Source organism: Acinonyx jubatus, chromosome C1 (assembly GCF_027475565.1).
Source record: "Acinonyx jubatus isolate Ajub_Pintada_27869175 chromosome C1, VMU_Ajub_asm_v1.0, whole genome shotgun sequence".
In the NCBI taxonomy this organism is placed as follows: domain Eukaryota; kingdom Metazoa; phylum Chordata; class Mammalia; order Carnivora; family Felidae; genus Acinonyx; species Acinonyx jubatus.
In genome coordinates, this window is record NC_069381.1 from 104,120,141 (window position 1) to 104,138,707 (window position 18,567).

Below are 18,567 nucleotides of genomic sequence, written 5' to 3' on the forward strand. Positions count from 1 at the left end.
GTCAAGATCTCATGGTTTGTGGGTTTGAGCCCCACGTCGGGTTCTGTGCTGACAGCTCAGAGCCTGGAGACTGCTTCGGATTCTGTGTCTCCCTCTCTCTCTCTGCCCCTTCCCTGCTTGCACTCTGTCTCTCTCTGTCTTTCAAAAATAAGTAAATGTTTAAAAAAATTTTTAAATAAAAAAATAAACATATATGGGGTAAAAAAATTATATATATATATAGAGAGAGAGAGAGGCACCTAGGTGGCTCAGTAGGTTGACTAAGTCTGACTCTTGGTCTTGGCTCAGTTCTTGGTCTCGCGGTTCATGAGTTCTAGCCCCACATTGATCGGGCTCTGTGCCATCAGCACAGACTGGGATTGTCTCTCCTCTCTGCCCCTCCCCTGCTTGTGCTTGCTCTCTCAAAATAAACACAAACTTTAATATATATATAACTATATTATCATGCCTTAAAATTTTCTTAATAACAAATCTCCAGCCAGTGGTCAGAGTTAGCTAACTGTCTTACAGATGAATTTTTGTTAATAGTTTTTTTGACCCTAATCTCTCTTGAACTCCCTCTAAGGTTTTGCCCCCACCACCCAACCAAAACTTTTAATAAGGTCACTGGTGACCATCTGGCTAAATCTGTCCGTCCTCTGACATGGCAGCAGCATCTGACAGCTTCTTATTCCCTCCTCTTGGCTTCTGGGATACTACTTTCACAGGTTGTAGCATGGTGCTACACTGCTACATCTCTTTTTTTGTGCCTGCCTCTCTAGCCTCTAAATGTTGAAGTGCCCCAAAACTCAATAATAGGACCCCTTCTTTCAGTCTACATTCATTCCCTAAGTAATTTTTTAAGTCCTCACAGTAGCCTAAAGACCTGTATAATTTGTTCAAACCCCATATCACCTCATGATCTAAAGACTATCTCAATATCGGCTAAAAGCTCCCAAATTTCTGTCTCCAGCCTAGACCTTTCCTTTGAACTGCAAATTCCTATATCCACCCGTTTACTTGACATCTAGATCCAGGTGTCTAATAGGCATCTTAAACCTAACCATGACCAAAGCTGAATTTCTGGTTCTTGTCCCTCCTAACCCATCTTCAGAAATAGTGATGGGGCATCTGACTGGCTTGGTAGAGCCTGCCACTCTTGATCTCAGGGTTGTGAGATCAAGCCCCACGTTGCACATGGAGACTACTTTAAAAAAAAAAAAATTGATTAAAAGAAATAATGACTCCATGCTTCTAGTTGTCTAGAATCAACTGGTGTCTTCCTTAACACTCCCTTCCCTTAAAACCTCCATCAGATCCATTGGCAAATTCTGTCAGTTTTGTATTTTATGAAATACTTGAAACCCAACCATGTATCACCATTTCACCCTTGTTACCACCCTAGAATAAGCCATCGTCATATTATCTGATCACTGAAGTGGTCTCCTAAACCGGTTTATCTCCTGCTCTTTTCCCCAAGGTCATTTCTCTGTAGCAGCCAAAGTGATACTGTTAAAACACAAGTCAAATCCTGTCAATCGTCTGTTGAAAACTGCAACGGCTCCTTAACTCACTCAGAATCCTTAAAATGATCTATGAGACTGTACACCAACCTCTATACTTTACTACATTTGCTTCTCTGGTCTTCTTCTCCTTCCCTCTGTCCCTCTACTCCCACCCTAGTAGACTCCAAGTTCTGAAGTACATTCTTGCCTCAGGTCATTTTCACTTGTTCTTTTCCCCAGGTATCCTTTAGGTGTCTATAATATAAGGCTTCCCTAATATCCTATTTATATAAAATAGAAACCACATCCACCCGGGTTTAATTTTCTCTGAAGTGATCACCATTATTTGAAAACAAATTTATATATTTATTTATATTTTTAATGTAATGCAATATATTTCACATAGAAATATATAATTTTAATATATAAAATAATATATAAATATAAAAGTATATATATTAAATTATATAAATACATAATATTTATATTTTATTTATTCATTTATTTGCTTGCTTCCTCACTGGCTTACTGTCTGCCTTCCCCCATAAAATGTAAGCTCTGTGAGGGCAGGATTTTGTTTTGTTCCCCTCCAAGAGCCCAGAATAGTGCCTGAGCCACAGGTAAATGAGTGGATTGTTTTGTTCTTTTTTTCATTATAGAGCTCTCGTTTTACCAAAATGTGATGCTATCAGATTTTGTCTTTTGTGCACATTGTTGCAACTCTCATTTCTCTTAACAGCTTCTGACATAATGCTAACAGGACATCTCTGTTCAAAGAGAGTATTGGTTCTTGATTCTCTAGGTTGAATTAAGTCAATCTATTTCTCACTCTCATTTTTTTTAAGTTTATTTATTTATTTTGAGAGAGAGAGCAAGAGGGGGAGTGGGGGGGGGGGGACACAGAGAGAGAAGGAGTGAGAGAGAGGATCCCAAGGGGACTCCGAGCTGTCAGCGTGGGGCCCAACTTGGGGCTTATCTCACCAACCATCAGATCATGACCTGAGCTGAAATCAAGAGTCAGACGTTTAACCAACTGAGCTACCCAGGCGCCCCTCACTATCTCATTTTTTGATGGTCATTATATTTTGTATTCTTTGCAATATCTCCATAGACTTTTAAAAGTGTAGTAACTAGGGGCGCCTGGGTGGCTCAGTCGGTTGGGCATCTGACTTTGGCTCAGGTTATGGTCTCAGGACTCGTGAGTTCAATCCCTGCGTCTGGCTCTGTACTTACTGACAGCTTAGAGCCTGGAGCCTGCTTCAGATTCTGTGTCTCCCTCTCTCTCTGCCCCTCCCCCCACTTGCCCTCTGTCTCTCTCTCAAAAATAAATAAACATTAAAAATTAAACAAAAAAGTGTAGTGACTAAAAACTGGTCACAACCTATTAAATGTCTGACTAATGCTGAGATGGTGACACTTCCCTGCACAGGTATCATGGATCATGTTTTCCCAGAACAGTGATGACATTCCAGAACATTCATTTCCTAGTTTGTTTGTGTTGAATGTTTGTCTTTGTTTACTTATACATTTAGAAGAATACTTATAGTTATCCTTGATATTCAATTTGTCTTTGGAGTTGTATTATTGTAATTAACCCAGAATATTTTTTTGTTGATGGATTTTATATTTTATGAAATACCCTTCTCCTGATCTTACTTCAGCTATTTGTGTTGATTTCTATTTTGTATAATATTAATACAGGTATACACGGTTTCTTTCATTACTGTTGCCTGATATATATGTATATATATATATACATATATAGTATACATATATATTTTATGTATATACATGTATATGTATACATATATATAGTTTTTTTAACTCTCTCCCTTTATTTTTAACTTTTTTAAATGTTTATTTTTGAGAGAGAGCGCGTGAGCAGGGGAGGGGCGGGGGGTGGGGTGGGGAAAGGGGATCCAAAGAGGGCTCCACTCTGACAGCAGCAAGCACAACTCAGGCCTCGAACTCAAGAACTGTGAGATCATGACCTGAGGCAAAGTCAGATGCTTAACTGATTGAGCCACCCAGGTGCCCCAATTTTTACTTTTTATCACTAGTTTTGTGTGTCTCTATTTACAATGTGTAGCTAGTTTTTAAATGTATTTCTTGTCTTGTTTGCAAAATATTTTGGTTATGTTTGAACTTGTAATTATTTTTCTGTGCTTATTTCCCCATTCCTGTCTATGGTTATGTTGACAGTTTTTTTCTCTAGTAATAGGGAGATTTTACTCCTATACAAGCTCTGATGCCTACCAATAACTTTTGAGCATATCTATTAAACCAACATTTAGGTAATATCCACAACACTCCACTCTCCTATCTCTAAATATGGTGTTCTGTAGCCATGCCTGGTCCCTTGCTACGCTTTCCCTCCAATGGAGAGGCCTGGAATTTCCAGTTTTACATGTGTGTGTAGGGAAAGGTAATCCAAAGCATTTTTGAATACTATTCTTTTTTTCCTTTTTTAAATTTTCTTTCTTATTTTTTAAAATTTACATCCAAATTAGTTAGCATATAGTGCAACAACGATTTCAGGAGTAGATTCCTTAGTGCCCCTTACCCATTTAGCCCATGCCCCCTCCCACAACCCCTCCAGTAACCCTCTGTTTGTTCTCCATATTTAAGAGTCTCTTATGTTTTGTCCCCATCTCTGTTTTTATATTATTTTTTGTTTCCCTTCCCTTATTTCATCTGTTTTGTCTCTTAAGGTCCTCATATGAGTGAAATCATATGATATTTGTCTTTCTCTGGCTGACTAATTTCACTTAGCATGATACCCTCCAGTTCCATCTACGTAGTTGCAAATGGCAAGATTTCATTCCTTTTGATTGCCAAGTAATACTCCATTGTGTATATATACCACATCTTTATCCATTCATCTATCGATGGACATTTGGGCTCTTTCCATACTTTGGCTATTGTTGATAGTGCTGCTATAAACATGGGGGTGCATGTGTCCCTTCGAAACAGCACACCTGTATCCTGTGGATAAATGCCTAGTAGTGCAATTGCTGGGTTGTAAGGTAGTTCTATTTTTAGTTTTTTGAGGAACCTCCATACTGTTTTCCAGAGTGGCTGCACCAGCTTGCATTCCCATGAATATTGTTCTTGATTAACAAACCAAAATGGTTTACTAGTTTGTCTCCCATTCTTTGGGAGATTAGTTAAAAGGATTGATTTGTCAAACCTTTTCTTGGCTCCTACCATGTGTCAGGCTCTGTACTGGGCTTAGGGACTTCAAAGATTAAGACACTTTTCCTGCCCTTAATTAAATGGGAGGAAGAGATACACATTCAATTCAGGAGGCTAAGGGCTTGGTGGTTGAGTGCACAAAGCGCTATGGGGAACTGACGGAGCTAGAACGTCATTGGCCACTTTCTTAAAAACGATGCTGGCAGACACAGCCGCAGTAATTTCAAAGGATCCTTCCCCGCTTCTCGTAGATCAGCCAGCAGAGAACTCAACCACAGAACCTGCAAGACACGGAAAGCAAAGAAGGGCTCTCTTGCGTGTTACCTACGTCCTACATCCCTCATGCATTCCATTTTGGCTGCGCCTACAATTCCCAAAATGCAACGCGGAGGCTGGGCGAATGCCCCTCGCCGAGCGGGGCCTTATGATTGGTGGTGAGCATTGGACCAATCGGAGAAGTTGTTGTTTGTCAGTCTAGGAGAACCGGTCCGGGAGGGAGGAAGGTGGCAAGATGGTGTTGGAAAGCACTATGGTCTGGTGAGGAGCTGCCTCGGGGCCCCGTGATGGGGCGGGATGGGGTGGGGGATGCATGTCGCGCGGAGGCCGGGTGGGCTGGGCTGGGGGTGGGGGACCAGTCGGCGAGATGCGGCCCAGGGCCAGGAAGGAAGGAGCTCCATCGACTTCCTGAGTCATCCCAGGGCCCGGGAGAGGTGGATGGGCCCGGAGCACCCCCAGTATCCCTCAGCTGTCGGACTGTCATTGACCAGCCGATCCCTGCTGCCTTGCTCTAGTCTAGCGTCATCTTCTCTAGACTATCCCCAACTCTGCTGTCTGTAGCCAGAGTCCTGCTTCTCAGATTCATCGTGTAGTTTGCCCTCCGCTGCTCAAAATAATGGGTATTAGGAAGGGAAATTGTAAATTCTTTCCCAGCCCCGGGTGCTCATCTCTGTCTCCATTACCTTTCCCTGTATCATCTCGAAAGGTATTATTTATAAATTGCTTTCTCTGTGTCAGGCGTGAATTTACGTTGTCTCACTTACACCTCACAACACTCCTAGGTAAATATCTGTCCATTTTACAGATGGAGATACCGAGTCTCAGCAATTTTAAATGACTAGCCTGAGCCAAGATTTAAATCCCAGGCTTTCTGACATTAAAGCCCTTATCTGGTGAGCTAGATCTCTTAATCAGTCTCAGACTTGGGCTGAGTATTTTATTATAAGTTGGAGTAGAAGATGAGGACACAAACTTTTGCGAGGTTTCAACAATTTCTTCGAAGTATGAGAGTAAAATATAATACAAAATAGTACACAAACACAAATCGCCAGTTGGATGGAAGAACCACCTGAGTTTTCTTTTGGTGGGCGGGGAATAGCATTGCCAGATAAAATATAGGATACACAGCTAAATTTGAATAGTTCATATAAACAATAGTTTTTAATATAAAAAATGGCCATAGGAATGTCCGAAATATTGCATGGGACACATTTATACTAAAAAGTTACTTAAAAATTTTTTTTGCTGGGGGGCGCCTGGGTGGCTTAGTCGGTTGAGCGTCTAACTTCGGCTCAAGTCATGATCTCGCGGTCTGTGATTTTGAGCCTGAGCCTCGTGTTGGGCTCTGTGCTGACTGCTCAGAGCCTGGAGCCAGCTTTGGATTCTGCGTCTCCCTCTCTCTCTGCCCCTCCCCCACTCACGCTTTGTCTCTCTCTGTCTCAGAAACAAATAAACATTTTTAAAAATTAAAAATAAAATAAAAATTAAAAAAAATTTTAACATTTTTTAGAGATGGGGTGGGGGAGGGGAAGAGAGAGAGGGAGACACAGAATCCCAAGCATGTCCCAGGCTCTGAGCTGTCAACACAGAGCCCAAAGTGGGGCTCGAACTCATGGACCGTGAGATCATGACCCGAGCCAAAGTCGGAAGCTTAACCGAGCCACCCAGGTGCCCCGGAAGTTATTTGTTAATTATGTATAGTTCAAATTTAACTGGGAGTGGAGTCCTATTTATTTATTTGCTAAATCTGGCAACTTCTGGGAGAGAGCATGTTAGAGTAGAAAAAGGACAGGATTTGGAATACGAAATCCTGTGGTTTTGGTACTTAACAGCTCTATGTTCTTGAGAATGTAGTAAATCTCTCACTGGGGAGAGTAGTGACCTCCACTTGCCTTATAGCACAGGTGGGTAAAATGTTTGTGACGGTGCTCTGTAAACTGTACAGCGCTGTACATCTGTTGGGTTCAGTGTACTTGAGGAGTCCTCAAGAGGGAATTTAAGAGGGGCCTTGAAGGGATTTTGACAAATGTTGAGGAAAGACAGACAGACAGGGAGGGGGAAGGGCAGAAACCAAGCTGCTGAAGTGTAAATGCCCAAGGTGTGGTTAGGAATTAGGAAATAGGCTAGTGTGACTTGATTATAAGGTTGTTGGTGTAAGGTAGTTTCTTTCTTTCTTTTTTCAGAGGTAGATGGATGTCAGGCTCAGGAGGTCGACCTCTGTCTGGTACCCTCCACAGAGGACTTCTGAAAGAGTTCACGCCGTGGGGAGGCCAAGCCGTATACAAAACGGCATTTAAGAATATTGCATGGGATATGCCTGGGTGGCTCAGTCAGTTAAGTGTCCAACTTCGGCTCAGGTCATGATCTTGCGGTCTGTGAGTTTGAGCCCCATGTTGGGCTCTGTGTTAACAGCTCAGAGCCTGGAGCCTGCTTTGGAGTCTGTGACTCCCTCTCTTTCTGCCCCTCCCCTGTTTGCACTCTGTCTCTCAAAATAATAAGTAAACATTAAAAAAAAAAAAAAAAAAAGAATATTGGCCTGGCTCATGATCTTGCAGTTTGTGGGTTTAAGCCCCGCATCGGGCTCTTTTCTGACAGCCCAGAGCCTGGAGCCTGCTTTAGATTCTGTGTCTCCCTCTGTCTCTGCCCCTCCCCTGTGCGTGCTCACACTCTCTCTCTCTCAAAAGTAAATAAACATTAAAAAAATATTGGCCTGGCATGATGTATAGGAGGAAAGATTAGGTCCAGAGAGACATATTGGTGGCCAATTGTAGCAGTCCAGTCATAGAATAATGATGAGAACCACTCCTCTTTTTCTGTAGAGCCTCATAGTCTGCTGTGCATGAAAATTCTTTGGAGGAATTTATTAAAAATTGCAAGTATTTGACTCCGCTCTCCATGTGCTGAGTCAGACTCCCAGCCAGGGAAGTCCAGGGATCTGTATTCTTTTTTAAATGAAGACTTTATGGAATAAGTGGATAATATCATAAGTCCTTATTTAAAAAAATTTTTTTAATGTTTTTATTTTTGAGAGAGACAGAGCATGTGCGGGGGAGGGGCAGAGAGAGAGGGAGACACAGAATCAGAAGCAGGCTCCAGGCTCTGAGCTGTCAGCACAGAGCCTGACGTGGGGCTCGAACTCAGAAGTGGAGAGATCATGACCTGAGCTGAAGTTGGATGCTCAACCAACTGAGCCACCCAGGTGCCCCTAAGCCCTTATTTTGAGTTGGGTTTTTGTTGGGAAAAATTACATACCTTTGAGCAAAAGTAGTCAAGAAATAGATACATTATTCGATTCATATAGAGGTCAAAACTAGAAAAACTAAACAGTATGCATACACTTTTCTAGGGATGCATATGTAGGTGTTCAGGCATCTGTGTTTCCCCCACCCCCAAGGCATCTGTGTTTTTAATCCCACCATACTACCATCACCCTCCCTGTGTTCTGATGCCTGTCAAAGTGGGAGCCCTGCTGCCGCATTCTCCACTGTCTGTTCTCCCTACTGCTCAAGTCCCCTTGCTTGCATGAGGCCTTTCTTCCAGCCCTTAGCCATCTGCTCTTGCCCTGTTGCCCAGAGTCCTTATACTTAGTAGCTGTCCAGTTGGATGGTCCTCAATGCCTCCATTGTTTTTTACATTTGGACTCACTACTGTATTTGAAGCTAGAGAGACTGTTACTTCCCTGCTGGGAGAATAATCAGAAACAGTATATCAGGGAAAAAAGAATATAATGCATGGTCAGTCGAGTCAGCCCTTGATCTCCTTTACATAGATGGAGTTTCCACTATGAAAACTAGTCTGTGTTTCATGCTTATTGTTAGGCCCTGTGCTAAGTACTTTCTATGAATTTCATCATCGTAGCAATCCTGTACAGGTAAAAATTCATTTTACAGATGAAGTAACTAGACCTTAGAGAAATTAAGTAACTTCCTCAGGATCATAGTATTAATAAGTAACAGATTGGGGATTTGAACCTGAACCTGAACACTGTTCTTTACTCCCATTTGTGTTTCTTAGGGTAGTTTCTTAATTACCTCTCTTCATCATGTTTGGTTTATATTTATTGCCAGAGGATACTAAAGAAAAAGATTGCCGCCCGGACCATATTTTGTTAGTCAGGGGAAATGAAGTGTCTCATCTAGGAGGCCACTCCTTCCTCCCTTCAGCACAGATGGAATCATTGACAGAGTTCTAGAGGATCTCGAGTCATCAGGAATTGATCCTGCTCAGGGCTTGTGTAACGGCTTCATTTACTAGCCTTCTTATGGTCTCTGGGAAGCTGGAGCTTATATTTCATATTATTTGGGTCCCTTAGATTGGGAAAAACTGCAAGGATAAAAGAAGTGAGACTCCAAATCCATGAAATCTCATTTTTGCAGTTTAGTCCAGCTGTCAAAGCTGTTGAACATTTAACCAAATGATTGCGTTGTGTTTTCCTGCACTCAGTGCTGCCAATCATGTATTATTTTATAAATATTTTCTACTTTTGGAATGCTCACATTTTAAAGGCAAATTTAGAATATACATCCATGACAGTGTTTAATAACACTTACATGACTCTTATGAGAAGGTGGTTGTGGTACATGAGTGGATCTCAATGTTTGGTGCTTATCAGAGTCACTTGTGGAGTGAAGATTTAAATTTTGTTTCCCCCTTCTCTCAGTTTGAGTCTCTAAGTCTGGTGTAATGCTTGGAAGTCTGTGTGTGTGTGTGTGTGTGTGTGTGTGTGTGTATGTATATATATATGTGTGTGTGTATATATATATGTATATATATATGTGTGTATATATATATACATACACACACATACACATATAAATGCACTGCTGTACATTACAATGTCCCTCAAAGGAAAAGTGTTGCAGGGAGGTAGGGGTCCCTAGAACTAGAGAGATCCTACAATATGTCTTCTTTCCCTTCCTTCTCTCCTAATCTGACAGCGTGGACAACAGTGAATATATGCGGAATGGGGACTTCTTACCCACCCGGCTGCAGGCCCAGCAGGACGCTGTCAACATAGTGTGTCACTCCAAGACCCGCAGCAACCCTGAGAACAACGTGGGCCTCATCACACTGGCCAAGTACATGGGGCAGAGGAGGAGGGGCTTGGTAGGTGGGTGGGTGGCTTCCCACATGTGACCCACTGTGGTATCCAGGTTGCCACCCTTTCGTAGGTTCTGTGAAGTTATGTTTGCCTATCCACCTTCTAGACTAGTTTCTTCACTATTTGGTGGAAATATAGATCGTAACTTGAGTTTAATATTAATCTGAATTTAATACAATTATGAAACTAGATCTTCTGGGGTGAGAGTTCACAATATATTTTAAATTCAATGAAAAGTGATTTGGGATAAGGGTCCCCAGGGCATTTATCACATGTCCTCTTACCCTAGAAGTGGTCTAAGGACTGATAACCCTTGGATGAGTAGCCTCCCATCCCAGTATGCGTGTTGTCAGCTGGCCAGTGGGTCTAGAGATGGAGCAGGTGGGAGACATAGTCAATAGCATCGAGCTATGGTAGAGGGATTGTCATGTTACCCCCAGAAGGCAGCATAACAGGAATTCAAGGGAAATTGGGAGGAAGAGGGCAAGTTTGCAAAATCAACTACTTATTTCCTGCGCTCATATCTACTGAATACTATTTCCAGTTTTATGGAGATATGATTGACATATAACATGGTATAAGTTTAAGGTATACAACATAATGATTTGATATATGTATATATTGTGAAAATGATCACCACGCTAAGTTTAGTTAACACCCATATCTCACAAATTTTTCTTTGCTTGTGATGAGAACTTTTAAGGTCTACTCTCTAAACACTGGGCGTTCGATTAAGAAAAGTAGAGATTACAGTTATTATAAAGGTCTTTAAAGAGAAGACAAGTCAGGTGCACCTGGCTGGCTCAGTCGGTAGAGCATGTGACTCTTGATCCACATTGGGCGTAGAACTTACTTAAAAAAAGAAAAGAAGAGTCAAATACAGTTTTTGAGGCACTTGTCCTGACCTGAAGTCACAGAAACCGTTTCCCTACATCCCAGTGACTGTGAAGTGCTGACCACACTCACCCCTGACACCGGCCGCATCCTTTCCAAGCTTCACACTGTCCAACCCAAGGGCAAGATCACCTTCTGCACTGGCATCCGCGTGGCCCACGTGAGTCCTACTGGATCCCTTTGATTGTTTCTCCGTGTTCTGAAGTTCTGCCCCCAACGTTGTTCATTTCTCCCCTGGAGTCTTGAGCCAGAACCAGAGCCGGGGAATAGAAAGGACTCAAATGAGTAGAAAAGATATGGTGGGAAGAATTCTAGGACCAGTGATGACGGTGAGGGAAAAGACCCCTGGAATTAAGACTCACCCCTCTTCCTTGTCCACACAGAGGCACAGCAAGGAGGAAGGGTGAAGGAGGGATTAGACCCTTCTGTGTCTAATGTGTGTGAGCAGGATGGTGGACTTGAGGAATGTAGAAACCATAAGAACCATAAAAAATGCAGAGTGACAGGGAGTGAGCCAGGTGATGCCTCTGGCTGACTGTGAGAACTTCCTCTCTCTTTACAAGCTGGCTCTGAAGCACCGACAGGGCAAGAATCACAAGATGCGCATCATTGCCTTTGTGGGAAGTCCCGTGGAGGACAATGAGAAGGATGTGAGTCCAGGTGACAGCTGGGACATTTGGGAATGGGGTCTCTCAGGCCTTAAGGGAGCCTGGCAGAGTCATTGGGTTCATCACTTCGGGGAAAGGTGGATCTACAGAATTCAGTGTTTCTGTTGGGGGGCCTTGGGGAGGTTAACCAGTTTCCGTATGCTTTTGTGAGGTGTGTCATTTCCCCTCATGGTATGGAACAGATTTCCTCATTTCTCTTCCCTCTTCCTAGCTGGTGAAGCTGGCTAAACGTCTCAAGAAGGAAAAAGTGAATGTTGACATTATCAACTTTGGGGAAGAGGTGAGTGAGGCCAGGTTGGGGGGCATGGACTTGATTTGGCTGTAAACAGAACAGTCCTTCCCCAGAGGAGTGCCTGCACTGTGAGAGAGTAGCTACAAACAAAAGCTGAAGTGGCAGAAGACGGGGAGTAGGGCGGGAAGGAGAGCCTGCTGTGTCCTTCCCTCCCTCAGGAAGTGAACACAGAAAAGCTGACAGCGTTTGTAAACACACTGAATGGCAAAGATGGTACCGGTTCTCATCTGGTGACAGTGCCCCCCGGGCCCAGCTTGGCCGATGCCCTCATCAGTTCTCCGATTCTGGCTGGTGAAGGTGGTGCCATGCTGGGACTTGGTGCCAGTGACTTTGAATTTGGAGTGGATCCCAGTGCTGATCCTGAGCTGGCCCTGGTGAGCAAACATTGACCTCACGTAGAGCCCAGGGGTCCTTCTTTGTCCTCCTTACTCACACACCCACACGCCACATAGCTAGCTTCTCTAGGGCTAGACAGTCCCGAGCACCCTTGCTCATTTTCCCATACTCCCTTCGGGTCCCTCTTCCCCTTAAATCTGTGTGATCTCCGGGGGCACCAGTGTCAGTGCTCTTGTTCACTTGTAATTAAAGCCCAGGCTTCTTCCAAGTCCTCCCTTTTCCCCTATATCATCTCTTACCTCCCAGCTTCTTCACCATGTACATAAACCAGAAGCTGCCCCTTTGTGTTCCTTTCCCACCCCTCAGGGGACTCGCCCAGTGCCCGCGAGGAGGGCGGGCAGAATGACTGACCTTGCCCTGCCCTTTGCCAGGCCCTCCGTGTCTCTATGGAAGAGCAGCGGCAGCGGCAGGAGGAGGAGGCCCGGCGGGCAGCTGCAGCCTCTGCTGCTGAGGCCGGGATTGCTACAGCCGGGGCCGAAGGTGAGGGATAGGGCTGAAGGGTGCCCAGTGGCCCGGGATGGAGGTGCAGGAGAAGGAGTGGGGAGGCCCAGCAGCCCCGGGAGTATATGGGCTGGGGGAACGCTTTGGGGGTGGGTGTGTGTGGACCCTGGCACCGGTTCTACTCTACCACTCTCTTTCTTTTTCCAGACTCGGATGATGCCCTGCTGAAGATGACCATCAGCCAGCAGGAGTTTGGCCGCACCGGGCTCCCCGACCTGAGCAGTATGACCGAGGAAGAGCAGATTGCCTACGCCATGCAGATGTCCCTACAGGGTGCAGGTGAGTCAGGGCCCCGGGGCTCAGTGCTCAGGCGGAGAGGTTGGGTCCGGAAATGGAGCTCAACACACTGACCTCTTTTCTTCAGAGTTTGGCCAGGCAGAATCAGCTGACATTGATGCCAGTTCAGCCATGGACACATCTGAGCCTGCCAAGGTGAGGGCCAGCAGTGACTCCCCATCCCCATCATGCTTAAAGTCCCCTGGTGTTCATGTCCTCAAACCCTCCAGGCCTGAAACCACTCTTCGGGTTTCACAGCTGAGCTTTTTGAGGAGCACAGGGAAAGAAACAGAAGTATATACGTTTCTTGTTGGTAAACTTTGCTAAGGCAATAGGACGCTCACAGTCAAGGTTGAGTAAGTGTCCTCATGTTCTGTAATTGTCCTTCCTTTTTGGTGGGAGCAGTCTGGACGGGTGTGTAGGATATTGTCTTCCCACCAGGGTGAAAGGCGGAAAAAAAGAATGGGTATCTGAGAGCAAGAAATCTGAACGTGATGGCATGTAATTTTATGCTGTATGCTCAGGAAGCTGAGTTCCAGTTTCTCTGGCCAGTACTGAATGTGTGAGTTTGTACCGCATATAGGCACTGGATATTTTCCTCAATTGTCCTTCCTACTCTTGGCCAGAGGTGTCCCCGCGCCCAGTCAGGTGGAGAGAGAGGCTCAGGCAGCCGTGTGCTCCCCAGATGGCCCAGCCCCTGCCCCTGCCTCAAGCCCACCCTGCCCTTTTTCAGGAGGAGGAGGATTATGATGTGATGCAGGACCCCGAGTTCCTTCAGAGTGTCCTGGAGAACCTGCCAGGAGTGGATCCCAACAATGAAGCTATTCGAAATGCCATGGGGTCCCTCGCCTCCCAGGCCAACAAGGATGGCAAGAAAGACAAGAAGGAGGAGGACAAGAAATGAGACTGGGGGCAAGGGTGGCTGAGCCTCCTCAGGGGCCCCACAGGGTGGGACGGGGTGTAGGCTTAGATATGTTACCTGTAACCACTGCCGCCTCAATAAAGCTTGGCAACTTTTGTTTCCTTTTGCCTCCAGTAGTAGTAGCTGTAAGTGTGAGAGAGGGGAGGAGTGCCTGGTACGAAGGGGAGTGTCCCCTACTGAGTCCTCAGTACCTGGTCTCTAATTAATTAATTAATTAATTAATTAATTAATTAAAAATAAAACAGTATTGGCCTTTGGAGACTCGAGTCTGGAGCAGGGCCGGCCTGGAAATGTGTGTTTACACACTTCGGAAAGTGCCCAAAGAGGGCCACGAACGAGGCGCTGTGAGAATGGGAGAAAGGGCCAAACCCTCACAGTCTCTGGGAAGGCTCCTGGAGGTAACACCTGAGTCCTCCATGTTCATCAGGGTGAAATGTCCATCAGCCAACAGGGAAGAGATGGGGATGTTTCCAGTCAGCAGGAACCGTATGTGCTGATGACACAGAGGCACTTGGGAAGGACTGAGTAGCTCAGAGACTGGCTGGGTGAGGGGAGGAGATGGGAAAGTGGTCAGCAGTGAAAACACTGAAGACCAGGGATCCCTGAGACCTGACTTTGACAAGGTGAGGCCTGTGAAGCCACAAGATAAACCTGTTCATCTTCTTGGAGCACCACATTTAGAGGACGGTTTTCTCATAGGGTATGGAATAGAATGCAAAATTCACATAATCCCAAAGCAGCTTACTAAATGGAAGGATATTTGCAAATATATATCTGATAAGGGGTTACTATTCAAAATATATAAAGAACTACAGTTCGGGGCACCCGGGTGGTTCAGTCTGCTAAGCTCCTGACTTTGGCGTAGGTCATGATCTTGTGGTTCGTGAGTTCAAGCCCACATCGGCTCTGTGCTGACAGTGTGGAATCTACTTGGAATTCTTTGTCTCTCTCTCTCTCTCTCTCTCTCTCTCTCTCTCTCTCTCTGCCCTCCCCCCCACTTGCATTCTCTCTCTCTCCCAAACTTTAAAAAATTAAAGTAAATAAAAAGAACTTCTACAGCTCAACATCCAAAAAAACCAAAAAACAAAAAACCAACAATCCGACTAAACGATGGGAAGACGATGTGAATAGACCTTTTTCCAAAGGAGATATATAAATGGCCGATACCTGAAAAGATGCTCAACCTCACCAATCGTCAGGGAGATGCAAATCAAAACCACAATGAGATCTCAATTTACAAGTCAGAATGGCTTGTATCAAGAAGATAAGAATAGTGTTGACAAGGATGTGAAGAAAAGGGAACCCTAGTACACTCTGGTGGGAGTGGAAATTGGTGAAAACAGTTTGGAGGTTCCTCAAAAAATCAGAAATACCATATAATACACTAATTCAACTTCTGGGTATTTATCCAAAGAACACAAATACTTGAAAAGACACATGCACCTCTCTGTTTATTGCAATATTATTTATAATAGCCAAGATACAGAAGCAACCCAATCAGTGGATGAATGGATAAGGATGTGAGATATGTATGTGAGATACACACACACACACACACACACACACACACACACACACACGGAATATCAACCATAAAAAAGGGCGTGCCATTTACAACAGGGACAGACCTAGAAGGTATAATGCTAAGACAGAGCAAGACAAATATGATTTCGCTTAGATGTGGATCTAAAAAAAAGGAACAAACGGGCACCTGGGTGGCTCAGTCGGTTAAGTGTCTGACTTTGGCTCAGGTCATGATCTTACAGTCCTTGAGTTCAAGCCCCGCGTCAGGCTCTGGGCTGCCAGCTCAGGGCCTGGAGCCTGCTTCAGATTCTGTGTCTCCCTCTCTCTCTGCCCCTCCCCTGCTCAAGCTCTGTCTCTCTCTGTCTCAAAAATAAATGAAAACCTTAAATTTTTTTTTTAAAAGGAACAAACACCAAAAAAAGCAGAAACAGACCTGTAAATACAGAAAACACTGGTGGTTTGCCAGAGGGGTGGAGGTTGCAGGATGGGCAGAGCAGGTGAAGGGAACTGGGAGGTGCAGGCTAACAGTTACGGAATGATTAAGTCGCAGCATACAGAAGAAAGGGACAGCAAACGGAATATAGTCAATGGTGTTGTATTAGTGTTGTATGGTGACAGCAGCTACACTTGTGAGTACAGCATATAGACCTGGCAAATCACCATGTTGTACACCTGAAACTAATGTAACTGTCAGCTCTACTTCAGTTTCTAAATCACGTAATCCTCTTGTTTATTATATTTAAAGAGGTAATTGATATTTGACCTATAAAATAACCTACATATAAATCATGAATCATAACAACAAAATGAACATATCTGCATTCAACTTAAGAGCTAGAATATTACTAATGCCACATTCCTCTGGTGTATCTTCTTGAACCCACCTCTACAGCCTCCCCAGAGATAACTATTATCCAGAATTTTACATTTTATCATTTTTCCTTTTCATAGTTTTTTCAGTATTGCTTGTTTCTGAGTTTTATAAAAAAAAAGTTTTGGGGCCCTTGGGTGGCTCAGTTAGTTGGGCAGCTGACTTCAGCTCAGGTCATGATCTTATAGTTTGTGAGTTCTGGCTCTGCGTTGGGCTGTGTGCTGACAGCCCAGAGCCTGGAGCCTGCTTCGGATTCTGTGTCTCCCTGTCACTCTGACCCTCCCCCACTCACTGTCTCTCTCTCTCTCTCTCTCTCTCTCTCAAGAATAAATATTAAAAAAAATTTTTTAATAGTTTTATACTGTGACACTTGTGGAACTTTCTTTTCTTTTTCTTTCTTTTGTTTTTAAGAGGGAAAGAGAGCATTAATAGGAGAGGGAGAGAAAGAGAGAGAGAATCTTAAGCAGGCTCCAAGCCAAGCGAGGATCCTGACATGGGGCTCAGTCTCACAACCCCGAGATCATGACCTGAGCCAAAATCAAGAGTCACACACTTGACCAACTGAGCCGCTCACACACCCAGAGACTTCTGGAACATTTTGAACAAATGTTTCATTTCTGGGGTTCTTCAAAGTTTTGCATGTAGTCGTTCTTTTTTTCTGGTTATATAGTACTACTGGCTGTGAATATACCACAATCTACCCATTTTCCTGTTGGCGGACATTTGCACTGCACCGTTATTTTTCAATTGGCAATGGGGTTACAGTGGAATGTTTTGTACATCCCTGCTGATGCACATGTCCAAGAGTTTCTTTAGGCTGCTTTATAGAATAATGCTGAGTTGTTTTTCACTGTGGCTGTGTGGATTTGCACTTCCTCCTGTGGTGTAAGAATTCCTGTTGACCAACATCCTTTCCAGCCCTTGGTATTGTTAAGACTTCTTAATTTCTGCCAATCCAATCAGGATAAATGATAATTGACCGTGGTCTTGATTTGCATTTCCCTGATTACTAATGAGGTTGATCTTTTTACATTTTTTTAAACGTTTGTTCATTTTTGAGAGACAGAGAGGACACAGTGTGAGTGGGAGAGGGGCAGAGAGAGGGAGGCACAGAATCCGAAGTAAGCTCCAGGCTCTGAGCTGTCAGCACAGAGCCCGATGTGGGGCTCGAACCCACAAACCATGAGATCATGACCTGAGCTGAAGTCAGATGCTCAACGGACTGAGCCACTCAGGTGCTCCTTTTTACATTTTTTAACAATAGGTCTTTGTATTTCACATTTTTGTGAAATGTCTCTTCATGACTTTTGTCCATATTTCTATTGGATTGTCTTTTTATTGATGTTTTGTAAGAGTTCTTTAACTTTTCGATACTAAATTATTGATTAAATATATACCAATTAAGTACATATATATATCAAATACGTTTGAGATATATATATGATATATATATGAGGTATATATATATTAAACATATATATATGTTTGATATATATGTATATTATATATATATATATATATATATATATAATAGGTTTGATTTGGGACTCTCACTTTATTTATTTTTCAATATATGAAGTTTATTGTCAAATTGGTTTCCATACAACACCCAGTGCTCATCCCAAAAGGTGCCCTCCTCAATACCCATCACTCACCGTCCCCTCCCTCCCACCCCCCAAGGGACTCTCACTTTAAAGTGTTTTTGAGTGAACAAAATTCTTAATGTCAAATTTCTCAATCTTTTCTTTCAAGGTTACTGTTTTTTGTGTCCAGCAAACACTTCCAGGGGTCAGAAAGATATTGTTTTCTTTCTTAAAGGTTTATATGGTTTTGTCTTTCATGTAGAAATTCTGTATTCCATCTAGAATTGATTGTTACATACATTGGGATAGGGGAACAGTTTTAATTTTTTAATATGGACAATTATTTTTTACAGCATTATTTATTGAAAATTCCACCTTTCTCCAGTGATCTGCACTATTACTTCTGCCTGGGCCAACATTCCATAAGTTTTGTTTCCAATATCCTGAAGTCAGACCTTAAACCCTGAATGTAAACAAGGCTCCACAAAGAGAAGCTAGAAAACCTACCTGTGTTCCCATTATATTCATGCTGGATGAGTTCCATTTCTGAATAATGAGTTTGTAGATACTTGTCTCTAAGTTTT

The 18,567-nt window shown here is 43.5% G+C and overlaps 1 protein-coding gene across 2 annotated transcripts; it reads left to right on the forward strand.

Moving 5' to 3' along the window:
• The first annotated feature begins 5,064 nt into the window (after positions 1 to 5,064).
• PSMD4 (proteasome 26S subunit ubiquitin receptor, non-ATPase 4) lies at positions 5,065 to 14,106 on the forward strand. 2 transcript variants are annotated; one of them, XM_027056210.2, is made up of 10 exons: positions 5,065 to 5,216; positions 9,893 to 10,033; positions 10,996 to 11,110; positions 11,514 to 11,600; positions 11,830 to 11,898; positions 12,069 to 12,284; positions 12,678 to 12,786; positions 12,955 to 13,086; positions 13,172 to 13,239; positions 13,817 to 14,106. In XM_027056210.2, the coding sequence occupies exons 1-10, from the start codon at positions 5,191 to 5,193 to the stop codon at positions 13,985 to 13,987; spliced, it is 1,134 nt and encodes a 377-aa protein (XP_026912011.1). In that variant the 5' UTR covers positions 5,065 to 5,190; the 3' UTR covers positions 13,988 to 14,106. The 2 variants fall into 2 exon arrangements, with proteins under 2 accessions (XP_026912011.1, XP_053070763.1); XM_053214788.1 differs by lacking the exon at positions 12,069 to 12,284.
• The last annotated feature ends 4,461 nt before the right edge of the window (positions 14,107 to 18,567 follow it).